Source organism: Pungitius pungitius, chromosome 12 (assembly GCF_949316345.1).
Source record: "Pungitius pungitius chromosome 12, fPunPun2.1, whole genome shotgun sequence".
Classification (NCBI taxonomy): domain Eukaryota; kingdom Metazoa; phylum Chordata; class Actinopteri; order Perciformes; family Gasterosteidae; genus Pungitius; species Pungitius pungitius.
The window spans coordinates 3,447,394-3,460,868 of NC_084911.1; the positions used below are offsets into that span (position 1 = coordinate 3,447,394).

Genomic DNA, 13,475 nt, shown 5'->3' on the forward strand with positions numbered 1-13,475 from the left:
AGGAGCAGAGTAGAATAGAAACAGCACCTAAACCAAGGTGACCTAGTAACTAATATTTTGGGCATTCCAGAGACTCATCCAACAGTGTTTAAAAAGAGTTTTGTTTTCAAATATGCAAAGCTGATGTTGAGGGAAAGGTGTATTAACTGATTGACAATATATCCAAAAATGTTTCACTCTGAGAATTATTGAGCTGCAATTAAGAGTTGAAACATACAAACAGAAAAAATATGAAGGGAACAGGTTTTACACAAGGATACATGGATACAGGTACCGGCTCGACCAATCAGAGAGCTCTAACACAGCAAAGGATGAAGAACAGTTCGCAAACAAAACAATACAATAATAATACAATAATACAATAAAATAAACGATTACATCAATACATACCATGGAATCATTAAATACAGAATATTTAAGCAAATGTATTTTCTGTCGAAGATTTTTCGCGACTGCGATGACGTCATTGGTGTGCGACGACACCAGAGCAGGTTTATTACATGAGTTCTGTAAAGAGCGAGAAACGATGGCAACAACTTTAAAACAAGCTTTAAAAACCCACTTTGGGTTTGACAGTTTTCGATCTAAAGTACAGGAGGATGTTGTTAAAGTAGTAGTTAAAGGTACGTCGGCCACCCCCCTGCTTTTATCTGCTGTGTTACATTGTCTCTGTGCTACTTAGCCGACGTTAGCCGGCTAAGTAGCACAGCAACCTGACTGACTCCTTTGTTCGGCCCGGTTTGAATTCCATCAGTTGGCTTGTCAGGGAGAAATGAACGTGTGAAATGACCGTGACCGGTGTTGTCTCCCCGCAGGTGACAAGGATGTGTTTGTGTGCATGCCCACCGGAGCAGGAAAGTCCCTCTGTTATCAGCTGCCTGCTGTCATGGCTGAGGGTATCACTCTGGTCATATCCCCCCTCATCGCGCTCATTCAGGTCGGTCTCTGTTCGGGGATAGGCTGCTCCAATGCACCGTGCTGTCTCATTGGGTCTCTCTGTGTGTGTGTGTTAATCCCTCCCACCGTGCCTCCTCAGGACCAGGTGGACCACCTGAAGGACCTGAACATCCCCGCCTGCTCCATCAACTCCAAGCTGCCGGCAGCCGAGCGGCGCCTGATCCTGGCTGACCTGTGGAGCAGCAGCCCCAAGCTGAAGCTGCTCTACATCACTCCGGAGATGGTGGCCTCTCCCTCGTTCCAGCCGTGCCTGAGCGGCCTGTGCTCCCGCGGCCTGCTGTCTTACCTGGCCGTGGACGAGGCTCACTGCGTCTCCCAGTGGGGGCACGATTTCAGGCCGGACTACCTCAAGCTGGGCGAGCTGCGCGGGCGCCTGCGGGGGGTTCCCTGCCTGGCCCTCACGGCGACGGCGCCCAAGAACGTGCAGGAGGACATCGTGCGGTCCCTGGGGCTGCGCTCGCCGCAGACCTTTGTGACGCCCGTGTTCCGCAGCAACCTGCACTACGACGTGATCTTCCGGGAGCTGCTGCCCAACCCTTACGCCCACCTGTTCGCCTTCATTCAGAAGGCGCTGGCACTGGACGGCGGCTCTAACCAACAGGTCGGGAGTGTTTGTGCCGAGCTGTCTGTTTTCTCTGAATGAAAGATCACAAGCCCCGTTTCGTTACTTTAAATAGATGCTTTACTTTATTCACACAGCCATTTTACGTTTGGAATCCTCTGCGACATAAACTTCTTTGGGTAGATAAGAAGAAAAGATAACCAAGACACGTAGAAAGAAGAGCTCACGGGAGAGAACATGAACTGAATAGACTTACTTACCATACTTTTCTTTTAGGGTTCTGATATCTAAGGAAAGTTCAAAAGCAAAATAAAGGTTAAAAATGCGGTAATTTACTAAAAATCAATGTACTGGCTGATAAAATAATTGTCACATATGACATGACTACATTTGTATGGTGATCCCTTTATCTGCAGAAACTCCTGTTTTTCTCTTATTCTTACTCATTAAATAGCATTTAAAGCCCACATGGGGAACTCCAGCCAAAGAGCAGGCCGTGCAGCTCGTCCTCATTCCAATGTCAAACTGCTGATTTTTCACGGTCGACAGAATTTAAAAAAAAAAAGAATGTTTGTGTTAACATTTCATTCTGGTTCTACCTGTCGTGTAATGCCGTGAGGACGCCATTATTAGCTGACCGTTTCCACTTGAGCATGAGGACAACAGCCCCGGTGTCTTTAACTCAGTGCATGTAATGTGTGTCCACAGGGCTGTGGGATCGTGTACTGTCGGACCAGGGAGGGCTGTGAGACAGTGGCTCACCAGCTGACCAAGCTCGGAGTCTTGGCCAAACCGTACCACGCAGGTTAGACTGTTTATTTATTTATTTATTTTTCCTCTACGAGGTTGAAGAATTCGAAATAGTTGGTCTCAACTCCTGCTCTCACCCCGCAGGTCTGAGAGCAGGAGACCGCACGGAGGTCCAGAACGAGTGGATGCAAGGCAAGGTGCTGGTCATTGTAGCCACCATCAGCTTCGGCATGGGAGTGGACAAGGCTAATGTCAGGTGAGGCCGTGCGGCTCTTAGTGTGGACCCCTTTTGTGTTGGATTTAAAGTGTGCACGCGCTCACGTTTCCAATCGACCCGACAGGTTCGTAGCTCACTGGAATTTCGCCAAGTCCCTGGCGAGTTACTACCAAGAGTCTGGGCGCGCCGGGAGGGACGGGCTTCCCTCGTCCTGCCGCACGTACTACTCGCCGAGGGATAAGGAGCAACTCAACTTCCTCATCCGGAAAGAGGTGGCCCGCAGACAGGTCGGCGCGACAGAGCTCAAAAACGTCTCCAGCTCCAGGGTGACGCCCTCTTTTTGAGTTTGTGAACGTTGCGTGAACTCGTCCACAGGAGAAACGGGGGTCTGCAAAGGAGACGGACAAATCGGTCATCACGGACTTTGATGCCATGGTGTCCTTCTGTGCCCAAGAAGCGTAAGTGAAGCATTCAGAAGCATGAGATGAGATCCTCCTTTTATTCGTCGCGCACCCGAGACATTTACAGCATTTAGATGCACAAAGTATTACATGATGACATAATGACATGGAAACAGAAAATAAAACCAGTCCATTTCAGTTTGTGCACAGCAGAGGGCAGACTTGCTCTGTGGTTCAGGTTTAAGTAGGTCAAGGAGCACCTGTAGCTCGGCTATGTTGTTATTATTATATTTCAGTTCTGGTCCAGACTTTTTACAATTAAATTAAGAGGAGTGTGAGGAAACTGAGTTTTTACCCAATGGTTTGCACAAACAGGTTATATAAACGTATATATACATTACTAGTGTCTCAAGCGTCTCAGAACAGTCCCGTCTTCCCTCTCGCGATTGATGATTGGCTCAAACGTTGGACACTTTGAGCTTTGTCTCGCGGCGGCGGCGGCAGCAGCAGCTCACACAGGTCAGCACCGTCATGAGCAGGACCACCGCTGCAGCAGGAGGAGCAAATTAAAACCAGTAAATAGGAATTAAAACAAGGGAAGCGCAAGAAGGAGAGCTGATCGACTCACAGACGAAGGTCAAGACGATAAAGAAAGCCGCCAGCTCCACGTGGTTGGCGTTGGGAAGAGCCCGCAGCTTCGCCCAGATGTTGCTCAGGACGTTCAGCGTCTCCTCTCCGGCGTCCATCTTCGGACTGACCGGGTCAGCCGGGGCAGAAGACTCTTCTTGCGTTGTGTCACCTGCGTCCCGTGTGTGCAGTCGCATTAACGCGCGGCGCGTCCAGGTGATGCGCGATTTACTCGGCTGTGTCGTTGTGGTCTGAAGTAAATTAAAAGGAGACGTTCGGTGGGCTCGGGCTGTGTGCCGGTTCTGATGAATACGAGTGCTTTACACAACACAACAGCAACAACGAGGAATAATATACACACGTAAACCACTGTGAAGGGTGGATGGCAGCTCTCAGTTTGCTGATTAAACAAACGGCATATTTGTATTCCTGATCTTGCTGGTAGGCACATCCTGTTGCCTCTTGTGCTATTAGCACTGCTAAGCTAAATGAAAATGTCACTAGAATGTCTCCATTCTCACGACACCTGTCTGTGAAGTGCGAGTGAAAAACTTCACGGTACCACAAAGGGAATGTTACCACCTCCACGACTGCATTCCCAAATACTTCTCCCCTTCGTGCTCATTTCAGAGCAGCACAATTTGGATGAAAGAAAGGTTTTGAAGTTTAGTTTCAAAACTGGAGGCGCACGTACCTGTGGAGGTTCGCGTCGTCCCTTTCCGGAGGAGCAGGGACTCGTCTCCTCTGAGGGGCCGATGACGCTGAGGGAAGGAGTTGCTCCTCCCGATGGTTCCCTTCTGCCGTCCTGGGGGGTTTGTCGCTCTCCTCTTCCTGCTCTCGGCCTTTGGTTGCGGAGATGTTGTCTCCTTACTCTCATGTTCCTCTGTCTGAGGCGGTGTACTCTCACTCCTCCCTTTGTTTGCCCCCCTCCTCTCTGGTGTGTGTGTGTGTGTGTGTGTGTTGGAAACATTGAGCGTTACGTAACACCTGTGTGTCATTTTTCACCCCCAAAACATTTACTGCAACAAATAATAATATTTTGGTTTCCCAAACCGCCTGAAATGTGTATTTGGAATATAAAACCGATCATTTTCTGCGGTCAGTACACAGATAAGTTCTGATGTGAAGAACAGAAACATCGATCCTGGTGATCACGGTTACATAAACGCGACTGGATCAATTTTTTTGCACCAGCTGCTCTGCGAGTGACGGCGAGCTCAGAAAGTGTCACCAGGCTCGACCTTAAAGCTGCTCCAATGTAACCATGGCCTCCGGGTCTCAGCCTGAAGGGACCGATTCAAACTAATGAAGAACCTCCCCCCTCCCCTCCCCCTCCCTTCATGTTTCTAACGGCGTCTCCCTCCTCTCCGCCAGCTGTCGCCACGCCACCATCTCCAAGTTCTTCGGGGACAAGGCGCCGGACTGCGCCGGCTCCTGCGACTTCTGCCGCGACCCCAAGGCGGTGCGCGCCCAGCTGGAGATGGCGGCCGGGCTCAGCACCAAGACCGAAGCGCAGGGCGCGGGGGCCCCGGGGCCGTTCGGCTTCCAGCGGGGCCTCTACGAAGGAGGGAGGAAGGGCTACGGCTTCGAAAGGCAGGACACCTTCGGGGGGGGAGGGGGGGCGGGGGCGACTCGCTGAGGTAGCAGTGAAGCGCTTGAGGCTGACGCTGACGTTGCAGGTTCGACGAGGAGGACGCCGGTAGCGGCGAGGAGGACGGCTCGGCGAGGAAGAGGGAGTTCTCGGACCTCTTCAAGAAGCAGATGAACATGCGGAAGGCGGTGAGTCGCTAAGAAGTAAAAAAAAAACAAACAAAAAAACACAACTTTTCCCGCCGTGTGGCGCGTGAAAATAAAGCGAAACAAACAACAAGCGAGTCGTGGTGAAAACACGAGAATCAATTTGCGTCCCCGTCGGTGTGTCTCCAGGTGACGGACCGTCGGAGGGAAGACTTCGTCCCCCCGGGTAACTATGAGTAAAATACCAGCTGGTGTGTAAGTCCCGCCTCCCCGTGTCTGCTGTGGTGTAACCGCTGTGTGTGTGTGTGTGTGTGTGTGTTGCTGTGCAGACGCCGACTGCCCGCTCAGAGAGGCCGGCAGCCAGAGGATCCCCAAACTCACCGTGAAGGTACCTGACCAACGCATTCCTCACAGCGCCGGGGGAAAATGGCGCTTGAAATCAGCGGAATGAGGCGGCGGCAAACGTGTTGCTGAGAGTTTCCATCCTGCAAACCTTTCCATACAATGTGTCCCTCGATGAGATTTAAAAGATAGATAAGGATATTTTCTAGCTCATCTTTTACAATTTTAAAGTTTTAATTTGCCGAACCTGTCGTTGTGATTCAGGCCCGAGAGCACTGCCTGTGCCTCCTGAAGGAAGCTTTGTACGGCCACCAGAGGTCAGAAGACGCCTTCAGGTAATTATTCAGACACCTGCCTCCAACCGGTCAGAAGCATCTTGAACTCTTGGCTCCTGCGTCTCTTTCAGCGACAGCCTGTCGTCGGCGGTCGACGTCGAACACGAGATCTTCAGGAGCTCCAAGTCCTCCAACTTGTACAAAGCTGCGGTCCTGAAGAAGGTAACTTCGCCTCCGGGCCGCTGCGCCTGCCTTGGTTGGCTCCGAGTGACGCGCCCGAAAAGCCAACGCGCGTCTTCTCTCCAAAGGTGTCGCAGATTAAAAAGTCGTCACCTGGGGACCAGGGAGAAGGCTCCAGGTCCGACGGCGGCAGCGGAACCGAGTCCAAACTCCCAGAGGAGGCTCCTTCGTCTTCCTCCTCTTCCTCCATCTCCATCGAGGAGCTGCAGGGGTTCACCTCTGCATCCAAGATCTACTCGGTGAGCTTCCCTTCCCGGCGCTCCGGTGTCCGATGCCGACTGCCATTGATCCTTCGGCGTTGCTCCTCCAGATGAAGCGGAAGCGAGTCGGAGCCGGCCTGAGAGGATCCTCCGACCCCTTCCTGACCGCCCGGGAGCTGCTGAAGCCCCACGACGGCTCAGGAGGCTCCGGAGAGTCCGTGACGTCGTCCGTGACGTCGTCCGTGACGTCGTCCGTGACGTCGTCCGTCAGGGCCAGAGCGAACGGCGCCGCCGCCCTGAACAGCCCGCCGAAGGCCGGCCGAGCCGCCAGCAGGAAGCAGCAGAAACTGGCGGAGGCGGCCAAGAGCTCCCGCGACATCTCTCTGTATTTTGCAAAGAAGGAGAGAAGCCGCGAGGAGCTGGAGGCGCCGGGCGTAACGCCGGGCGCAACGCCGGGCGCAACGCCGGGCGCAACGCCGGGCGCAACGCCGGGCGCAACGCCGGGCGCAGCGGCGGGCGCAACGCCGGGCGCTCCGGATGAAGAAGACGCAGAGACGAGTCCCATGGTGGACGGGATCCAAGAAGGAAGTAAGAGGGAAGTCATAGTTGTACGTGATGTTGATGATGATGATGACGATGAAGACGGAACGCCCGAAACGGAGACCACGTCGTCGCGGCTTCAAGCGGCGGCTCCCGAAGAGGACGCCCAGTCCGCCGTGGAGTAAGCGGCGCCCTCCTCGATGCACCCTTTAAAACGCCGATGGTGGAAAGGTGTCTAAAAGTGTTTCTCACCGCTCACAACAGGCCCAAAGCAGCAGCAGAAGAAGAAGAAGAAGAAGAAGAAGGAGCCACGGCGTCTCGAACAGAAGAAGTAATGCTTCCCATCCAAGCCTCGGATGCACCGCCCTCCTTCAGTGACTGATGGTACTGTGCGTGTGTGTGTGTGTGTCTCCAGTGGGCCGAGGGTGTGAACGCCGACCGCCGCTCGCCCCCCCCGGCGAAGCGCCGCCGCCCCGCCGACAGGAGGGTGACCTTCAACCCCGACGTGCAGGAGAGGCCCCTGCGGCGCGCCGCCGCGCCCGCCACGCTGAAGGAGGCGGCCGACATCGTGGTCCGCTGCCTGGACCCCTTCTACAAGACGGGGAAGTTCGCCACCAAGGTGAGAGAGACGCCGGCGCCGCCTCGCGCCCGCAGCAGAGCGAGAGCGCTCAGCAGTTGTTTTTTTTCTTTCTTTTTTTCTTGCGCCGCAGGAGTTGTTCAAGTCCTTCGCCCGCTACTTGTCTCACCTGCTCGCGGAGGGGCGGAGTCAGGGGAAAGGCCAAGGTAAGCGAGGGTGAACGAGCAGACGATGTGCCGCGTGCGATGGACTCCGCTCTAGTGCTTCTGTCTCTGTGGTCCAGTTGAAGCAGAAGCCAAAGATCTCATCAGGACGTTCTTCAGCGGAGTGGAGCGCTGCGCGAGCGAGGCCGACTGGAAGCACCTCAGGAGGCCGCAAAAGCTGCAGAACCTCACAGAGCCACAAGGAATGATGGGAGTTTGAGACGTCCTGGTTCGTCTCCCCCGGGGTCCGACCCCTCGTCCCGTAGCCCGTGGCCGAGTTCTGCTTTTCTCAGGCTCTTTGCTGCTGCTGCAGCAGGTTGTGTCAATAATGAAGTAATAACGCGTGAGCTTCTCCGCTGCAGGGAGCAAAGGTAAATCTGTGGGATCAGGGTTGTGCTTCATGTTTCAGCTCATCACTGGATGTTGTGCACATTTTTTTTATTCAGTTCATACTTTTGTTGTGGTGCACTCACCTTTCCTCAAGGCATCGTGCACTTTACTCTTTAGTGAAACATGTTCTCTGCAGGTAGTTTTTTTTAATTTTTATACAGAGCGGAAACAAATGTAAGCAAAGGCCCTTTGAAATAAACCAGTCTGAAGCCGAGCCAGCAGCTCAGTGGCTGCTGGCTAATTAGCGCCGATCACGCGGCACAGCTGGGTTCGTCCTCTGGGGACCATCCAGGACGAGCAAATGGCCCGACTGATGTTTTCATCCACAGAGTTGGCGGCATGCGACAAACACACGGCGGAGGTGGCCAGCGCTGATGTGAGGAACAATGAGACAATGAGATACTGTGTGATGTCCGGTTTGTGGGTTGTTGTTGTTTTTTTTTCTTCCACTTTTTTTTTTATTTTCACGTGTCTTGACAGAAAGGGAGAATGTGGCACTAAGGGAGCCGCGGTCCCTTAGTCACACAGTGCCCGGCCGACCTGTGAGGCCTGAACAGCCGTAGTCTGTAATGTTTACAGTGAATAAACTACGCTGAATAGGAGCGACCGGCCGAAGTCATCAACACAAATGTCTTCAATTGGAGCTCTGGGGGACAAAGGGGTGGGGAGAGACATCCCTGCTGGGGACGCTGTCAAATAGGTGGTGACGTCACCTCCAGTGGTGCTGCCTTCAGCGCTCCTTGTAATGTAGGACTCTTAAGTTCCCTCCATAGAATATGAAAAGAGGGTTATAAATAGGAAGAGATGCTTAAGCTCAAAGAAAATACCGAGTTTTACCCCCAATAAATCAGTAAATAAATCAATAAATAATGCCTGCAATGATGTTCATCTGTCCAAAAAAGGTAATAAAAGGTATTCATGGAATATAGCAGAATAGAATGCTGAAGCGCTGACATATCAAAGCTTCATACTTTCTTTCTTTCAATTGGATTTCACAGATTAATTAGAAACTAACAAATAGACTCAAAACCGATTTAAATGAAATGGATTTGCTTTATTATTTAATATTGGAAACATTGTGTCTCGTCATCTTCTAACTTCTCTACTGAGTTAACCCTCAGTGGAAAATAAGCATCTAGTTTTGGGGCTTAGAAACAATTGGATGTTAGAGTGATATCAATTGAAATATATATATAATATATATATATATAACTTGTCACATTTAAAATGTCTATTAACCGGACTCATCTTTAAAGATGGAGTCAACCTAGTATGCAAACGCACCAACATGACCTGTTTGAAAATGCAGCGCAGCAGCAGCAGCAGGGTACAGAGCGAAAGCGCTCCCACTGAATTCAGCTTTTCCGACGGTGCGTGAACGCAGCAGCCTTCATCCACCGAGCCTCGCGCGGCCGGGCTGATGCGAACTCACGGAACCCGGAGCCGCCGTGCCGACCGGTCCTGTGCAGGTGTGCACGGCCCCGTCACGAGGTTCGCTTCCCATCTGCAGATGCCTCGGGGTTCAGGTGCCCTGCCAGAATAGTTTTTTTTTCGCGTGCGCGTGCGTGTGTGTTGTCTCAAAGGGTTACACGCCCGCGGAGGCTGCGCCTCGTTGTCACTTCCGCTCGAGCCGCGCGTGAATTAGCGGACCGCACCGACAAGTTGGTCAGTCCCGATGCTGCGCGCGGGCGGGATGGAGGAGTTCATCACGGAGGAAGAGGAGCCGTGGTACGACCAGCGGGACCTGGAGCAAGGTGAGACACCCCCCCCCCCCCACACACACACACACAATCACTGCTATTTAAGATGAACGACGACGGGGGGGGGGGGGGGTTGCATTCGCTGTATAACACGGGATGCATGTGTGTATCTGTGTGTTTGTGTGTGTGTCCCTGCTGCTCGAGTCCACAGCTGCGTCTCTGCTTTCTTCCTCTGCCAATTATGTCGATCTTGTCAGTGATGTCTCCCAGAATAGTCCTGCTGTCTGTCTGTCTGTCTCTGGGTGGATGCTATTTGTCTCGATTCCCTTCTGGAGGCCCAGAAGGCTTCTCTGATCCATCACACACACTGTCTGAACTGTTGTGGAGAGAGGGACAGCAGAGATCCTCGTGGCCTGATTCACGGTGTGTGTGTGGGTGTGTGTGTGTGTGTGGGGGGGGTGTTTATGCCCAAAGCAAAGGCAGAAAATCAATCCAAAGGGGCTTTTACTGATTAGTAAAGTGATGCCGTATGTAAGTGGATGCACTTTCATCCACAGTGCATTTCAGGAGCGGTGTGTGTGTGTGTGTGTGTCTCTCTGCACCCCCCCCCCCCCCCTCTCTCCGTCCCCCAATTACCTGCTGACCCACTGTGCTGACGCGGCTCCGGCCTGTATCTCATCTCTGCGTTTATGCATAAGCCCCCGGCTGATCTGATCTGATCTGATGAGGGAGCCCCGGGATCAGAGATTTTCTTTTTGCCCCAGAAATGCTGCTGTTACGCAACGTCTCTGCTGCCGAGAATCTGTGTTCATGATGATGATGATGATCTGGCAAACACACGAGGTGTGTCTGGCCAGATGGTGGTGTGGTGATGTCATGTTTGTGTCACCCGTGGGGGGAGGTGAGGTGAGGGGGGGGGGGGGGGTGCATGTCAGTGCCTCTGTGCCCGTGATGCGGCGGCTCTTTTTGTGTCAGGTGAGAAGGCCCGCTTCCCTCATCCGTGTCGCACAACACTGACATTACATAACCAAGACTCCTCACTCTGTGTGTGTGTGTGTGTGTGTGTGTATGGGGAGGGGGGGGGGGGGTGTGAGATGCGAGGTCTCCTGATCAGTCCTCCTTCTTCTTCTCCTCAGACCTGCACCTGGCCGCGGAGCTCGGGAAGACGCTCCTGGAACGCAACAAGGAGCTGGAGGACTCGCTGCAACAGATGTACATCGACAACGAGGAGCAAGTGCAGGAGATTGAGGTGCGCATGAACCCGCCGGGGTCTTACATCATTATCGTGAAGCACTTTGGAAGAAGGAGAAAATATCGAGGAGGGGGTTTGTATAGGAAGTGTTTCATTTTGTCGACATCAAAGGCTGTGCAGAATTCCCGAATCGCTCGATGACTTCTCATAAGCCTCTTTTTGTTTTATTATTGTTTCATAAAATGGGAAATTGACATAGTAAGTCAAACTGAATACATTACTCTTTAACAAGCCTCTGTCCGGTTGGGAATGACAACTATCGGTTGCATAGCAACTAGTGACAGTTTAATGTGGAAATGAGAAAGATGATTTATGTGTGAACTTCTCCTTCTTCCTCCTTTCACATCGTCATTAAATATTTGATTAGTAAGATATATTATAGTATGCCTTTTGAAATGAAATGTAACATCCCTAAAATAACTCTGGTTACTTCAGCCTTTCCACGGGGGGGGGGGGGTTAGGGTACCAGTCAGATACCAGTCTGTTTGAACCCTGCGTGCGTCGTCTCCCTGCAGTACCTGTCCAAGCAGCTGGAGCTCCTGCGGGAGATGAACGAGCAGCACGCCAAGGTGTACGAGCAGCTGGACGTGACGGCCCGAGAGCTGGAGATCACCAACGAGAAGCTGGTTCTGGAGAGCAAGGCCTCGCAGCAGAAGATAGACCGGTGAGCGAGATGGGTCCGCAACGAGAGCGGCGCCCGCCACGCAGTAATCACAGTCACAGGGTCAAAGTTCTTTGCTAATCACATTAGCGTCTTACTGCTAAAGGCTTCAATGCTCCTTCACATCGTTTATGTGTCGCAACGGAGGCTCACTGTAGCTTTAGGGCAGCAGTAAGCTCAGTGACGTAACTGTGTGTGTGTGTGTGTGCAGGTTGACGGGCACCATGGACACCTTGCATGGTCAGGTGGACAGCCTGACGGTGCGGGTGGAGGAGCTCCGGACTCTGGAGGAGCTGAGGGTCCGCCGAGAGAAGACGGAGCGCCGGAAGACGGTGCACTCCTTCCCCTGCATCAAAGAGCTGTGCACGGCCCCGAGGTGTGTGTGTGTGTGTGTGTGTGTGTGTGTGTGTGTGTGTGTGTGTACACACCTCTGGGTTACGCAATTTCTAAACCCAACGCGGTGAACGCTCGCCATCAGGTACGAGGACGGCTTCCTGTTGGCCAACCCGGGGAGCGTGGACCTGGCCGAGGAGCGGCCGGCGGACGAGGAGAACGAGCGCCTCCGGGGCATGGTGTCCTCGCTGCGCGCCGCCATGGCCGCCGAGCGCTCCCGGCGGGAGGGCGCCGAGCGCGAGTGCTCCGCCGTGCTGCAGGAGTTCGAGCGGCTGGAGCAGCGGCTCCTGGGGGCCGAGGGCTGCCAGCTGCGGGTCCAGGAGCTGGAGGCCGAGCTGCAGGAGATGCAGCAGCTGCGGAAGTCCCGCGCGTGCCTGATGGGCGGCATGGAGCACGGCCTGGAGACGCTGCTCGCCAACGGCCCCGAGACGGACACCCCGGAGGAGGGCCTGGGCCCGGGGGGGGAGGAGGGGGAGGAGGAGGGCGGCGACGCGGAGCAGGGGCCCACCGGGCAGCAGGTGAGGAAGAGCTGCAGCGACACGGCCCTGAACGCCATCTCGGCGCGCGACGCCTCGGGCCGGCGCCAGGGCAGCTACGCCATCCACGCCAACGGCGTGCGCAAGCGGGGGATGTCCATCCTGCGCGAGGTGGACGAGCAGTACCACGCGCTGCTGGAGAAGTACGAGGGGCTGCTGGGGAAGTGCCGGCGCCACGAGGAGAGCTTGTGCCACGCCGGGGTGCAGACGTCCCGGCCCGTCTCCAGGGACCCGTCTATGAGGGACTACAGCGCCGTCTGCGCCGGGCCCTCAGCAGCGGCGGCGGCAGCAGCACCACCCCCCCTGCCGCCGCCGGCACCCTCCACCCCGGAGGCCCTGGAGGGGATCAGCAGGCAGGTGGAGCAGGTGGACAAGCGGCTGAGCCAGAACACGCCGGAGTACAAGGCCCTCTTCAAGGAGATCTTCTCCCGCCTGCAGAAGACCAAGAGCGACGTGAACTCCAGCAAGAGCAAGAAGGGCCACAAGTGAGGGAGGGGGGGGCTCATCTCTGGGGGGGGGGGGGGGGGTTTATGTCGTTAAATGGTTAAAAGTTCTCTACGTGGATGGAAGGTTTGATGAAATTAGCTAAAGTTAATTATGGCGGTGTAGCGTGTGACGTAGGACTTAATCTAAACTAACTGATGTGGAAGTGATTTTATTTATTGAAAAACAATTAAGCCAAATAATACAATTTCAATAAAGATAAAGCAGCATTTTGTTTCTTGAACTTTAAGCATTTTTTCTGACTGAGTGCCAAAAGAAGAAATCCTTCAGGACAGCTGCCAATGTGTACCGTCTGTTTATCATCAGAGAGGGGAGGGGGGGGGGGGGGGATGATTCAGGGATTCGTTCCATCATTCCAGACATGTTCCATGTTTTCTGCCGATTAAAACTGACAAACGTATGGAGCAGGTT

The 13,475-nt window shown here is 53.7% G+C and overlaps 2 protein-coding genes and 1 long non-coding RNA gene across 4 annotated transcripts; 2 read left to right on the forward strand and 1 right to left on the reverse strand.

Annotated features, from left to right (window-relative positions):
* Positions 1–445: 445 nt before the first annotated feature.
* recql5 (RecQ helicase-like 5) lies at positions 446–8,984 on the forward strand. Of its 2 annotated transcripts, none has more exons than XM_037475685.2 (19): positions 446–623; positions 816–937; positions 1,037–1,558; positions 2,228–2,324; positions 2,414–2,525; positions 2,611–2,773; positions 2,862–2,944; positions 4,889–5,107; positions 5,194–5,293; positions 5,441–5,477; positions 5,581–5,639; positions 5,858–5,928; positions 6,000–6,090; positions 6,177–6,347; positions 6,419–7,029; positions 7,113–7,179; positions 7,264–7,467; positions 7,559–7,631; positions 7,709–8,984. In XM_037475685.2, exons 1-19 carry the CDS (start codon positions 458–460, stop codon positions 7,846–7,848), a joined length of 3,108 nt encoding a protein of 1,035 aa, XP_037331582.2. In that variant the 5' UTR covers positions 446–457; the 3' UTR covers positions 7,849–8,984. The 2 variants fall into 2 exon arrangements, with proteins under 2 accessions (XP_037331582.2, XP_037331583.2); XM_037475686.2 differs by having other exon boundaries at positions 5,858–5,910.
* On the reverse strand, positions 2,955–4,863 carry LOC119220063 (uncharacterized). Its single transcript, XR_005120560.2, has 3 exons — positions 4,209–4,863; positions 3,516–3,765; positions 2,955–3,434 (listed from the first exon to the last, which is right to left on the reverse strand). It is a non-coding gene; the product is annotated as an uncharacterized LOC119220063 (long non-coding RNA).
* A 243-nt stretch (positions 8,985–9,227) lies between the features above and the next one.
* cdr2l (cerebellar degeneration-related protein 2-like) lies at positions 9,228–13,070 on the forward strand. The gene is made up of 5 exons (XM_037475688.2): positions 9,228–9,772; positions 10,855–10,967; positions 11,486–11,634; positions 11,843–12,007; positions 12,110–13,070. Exons 1-5 carry the CDS (start codon positions 9,694–9,696, stop codon positions 13,047–13,049), a joined length of 1,446 nt encoding a protein of 481 aa, XP_037331585.2. The 5' UTR covers positions 9,228–9,693; the 3' UTR covers positions 13,050–13,070.
* Positions 13,071–13,475: the final 405 nt, after the last annotated feature.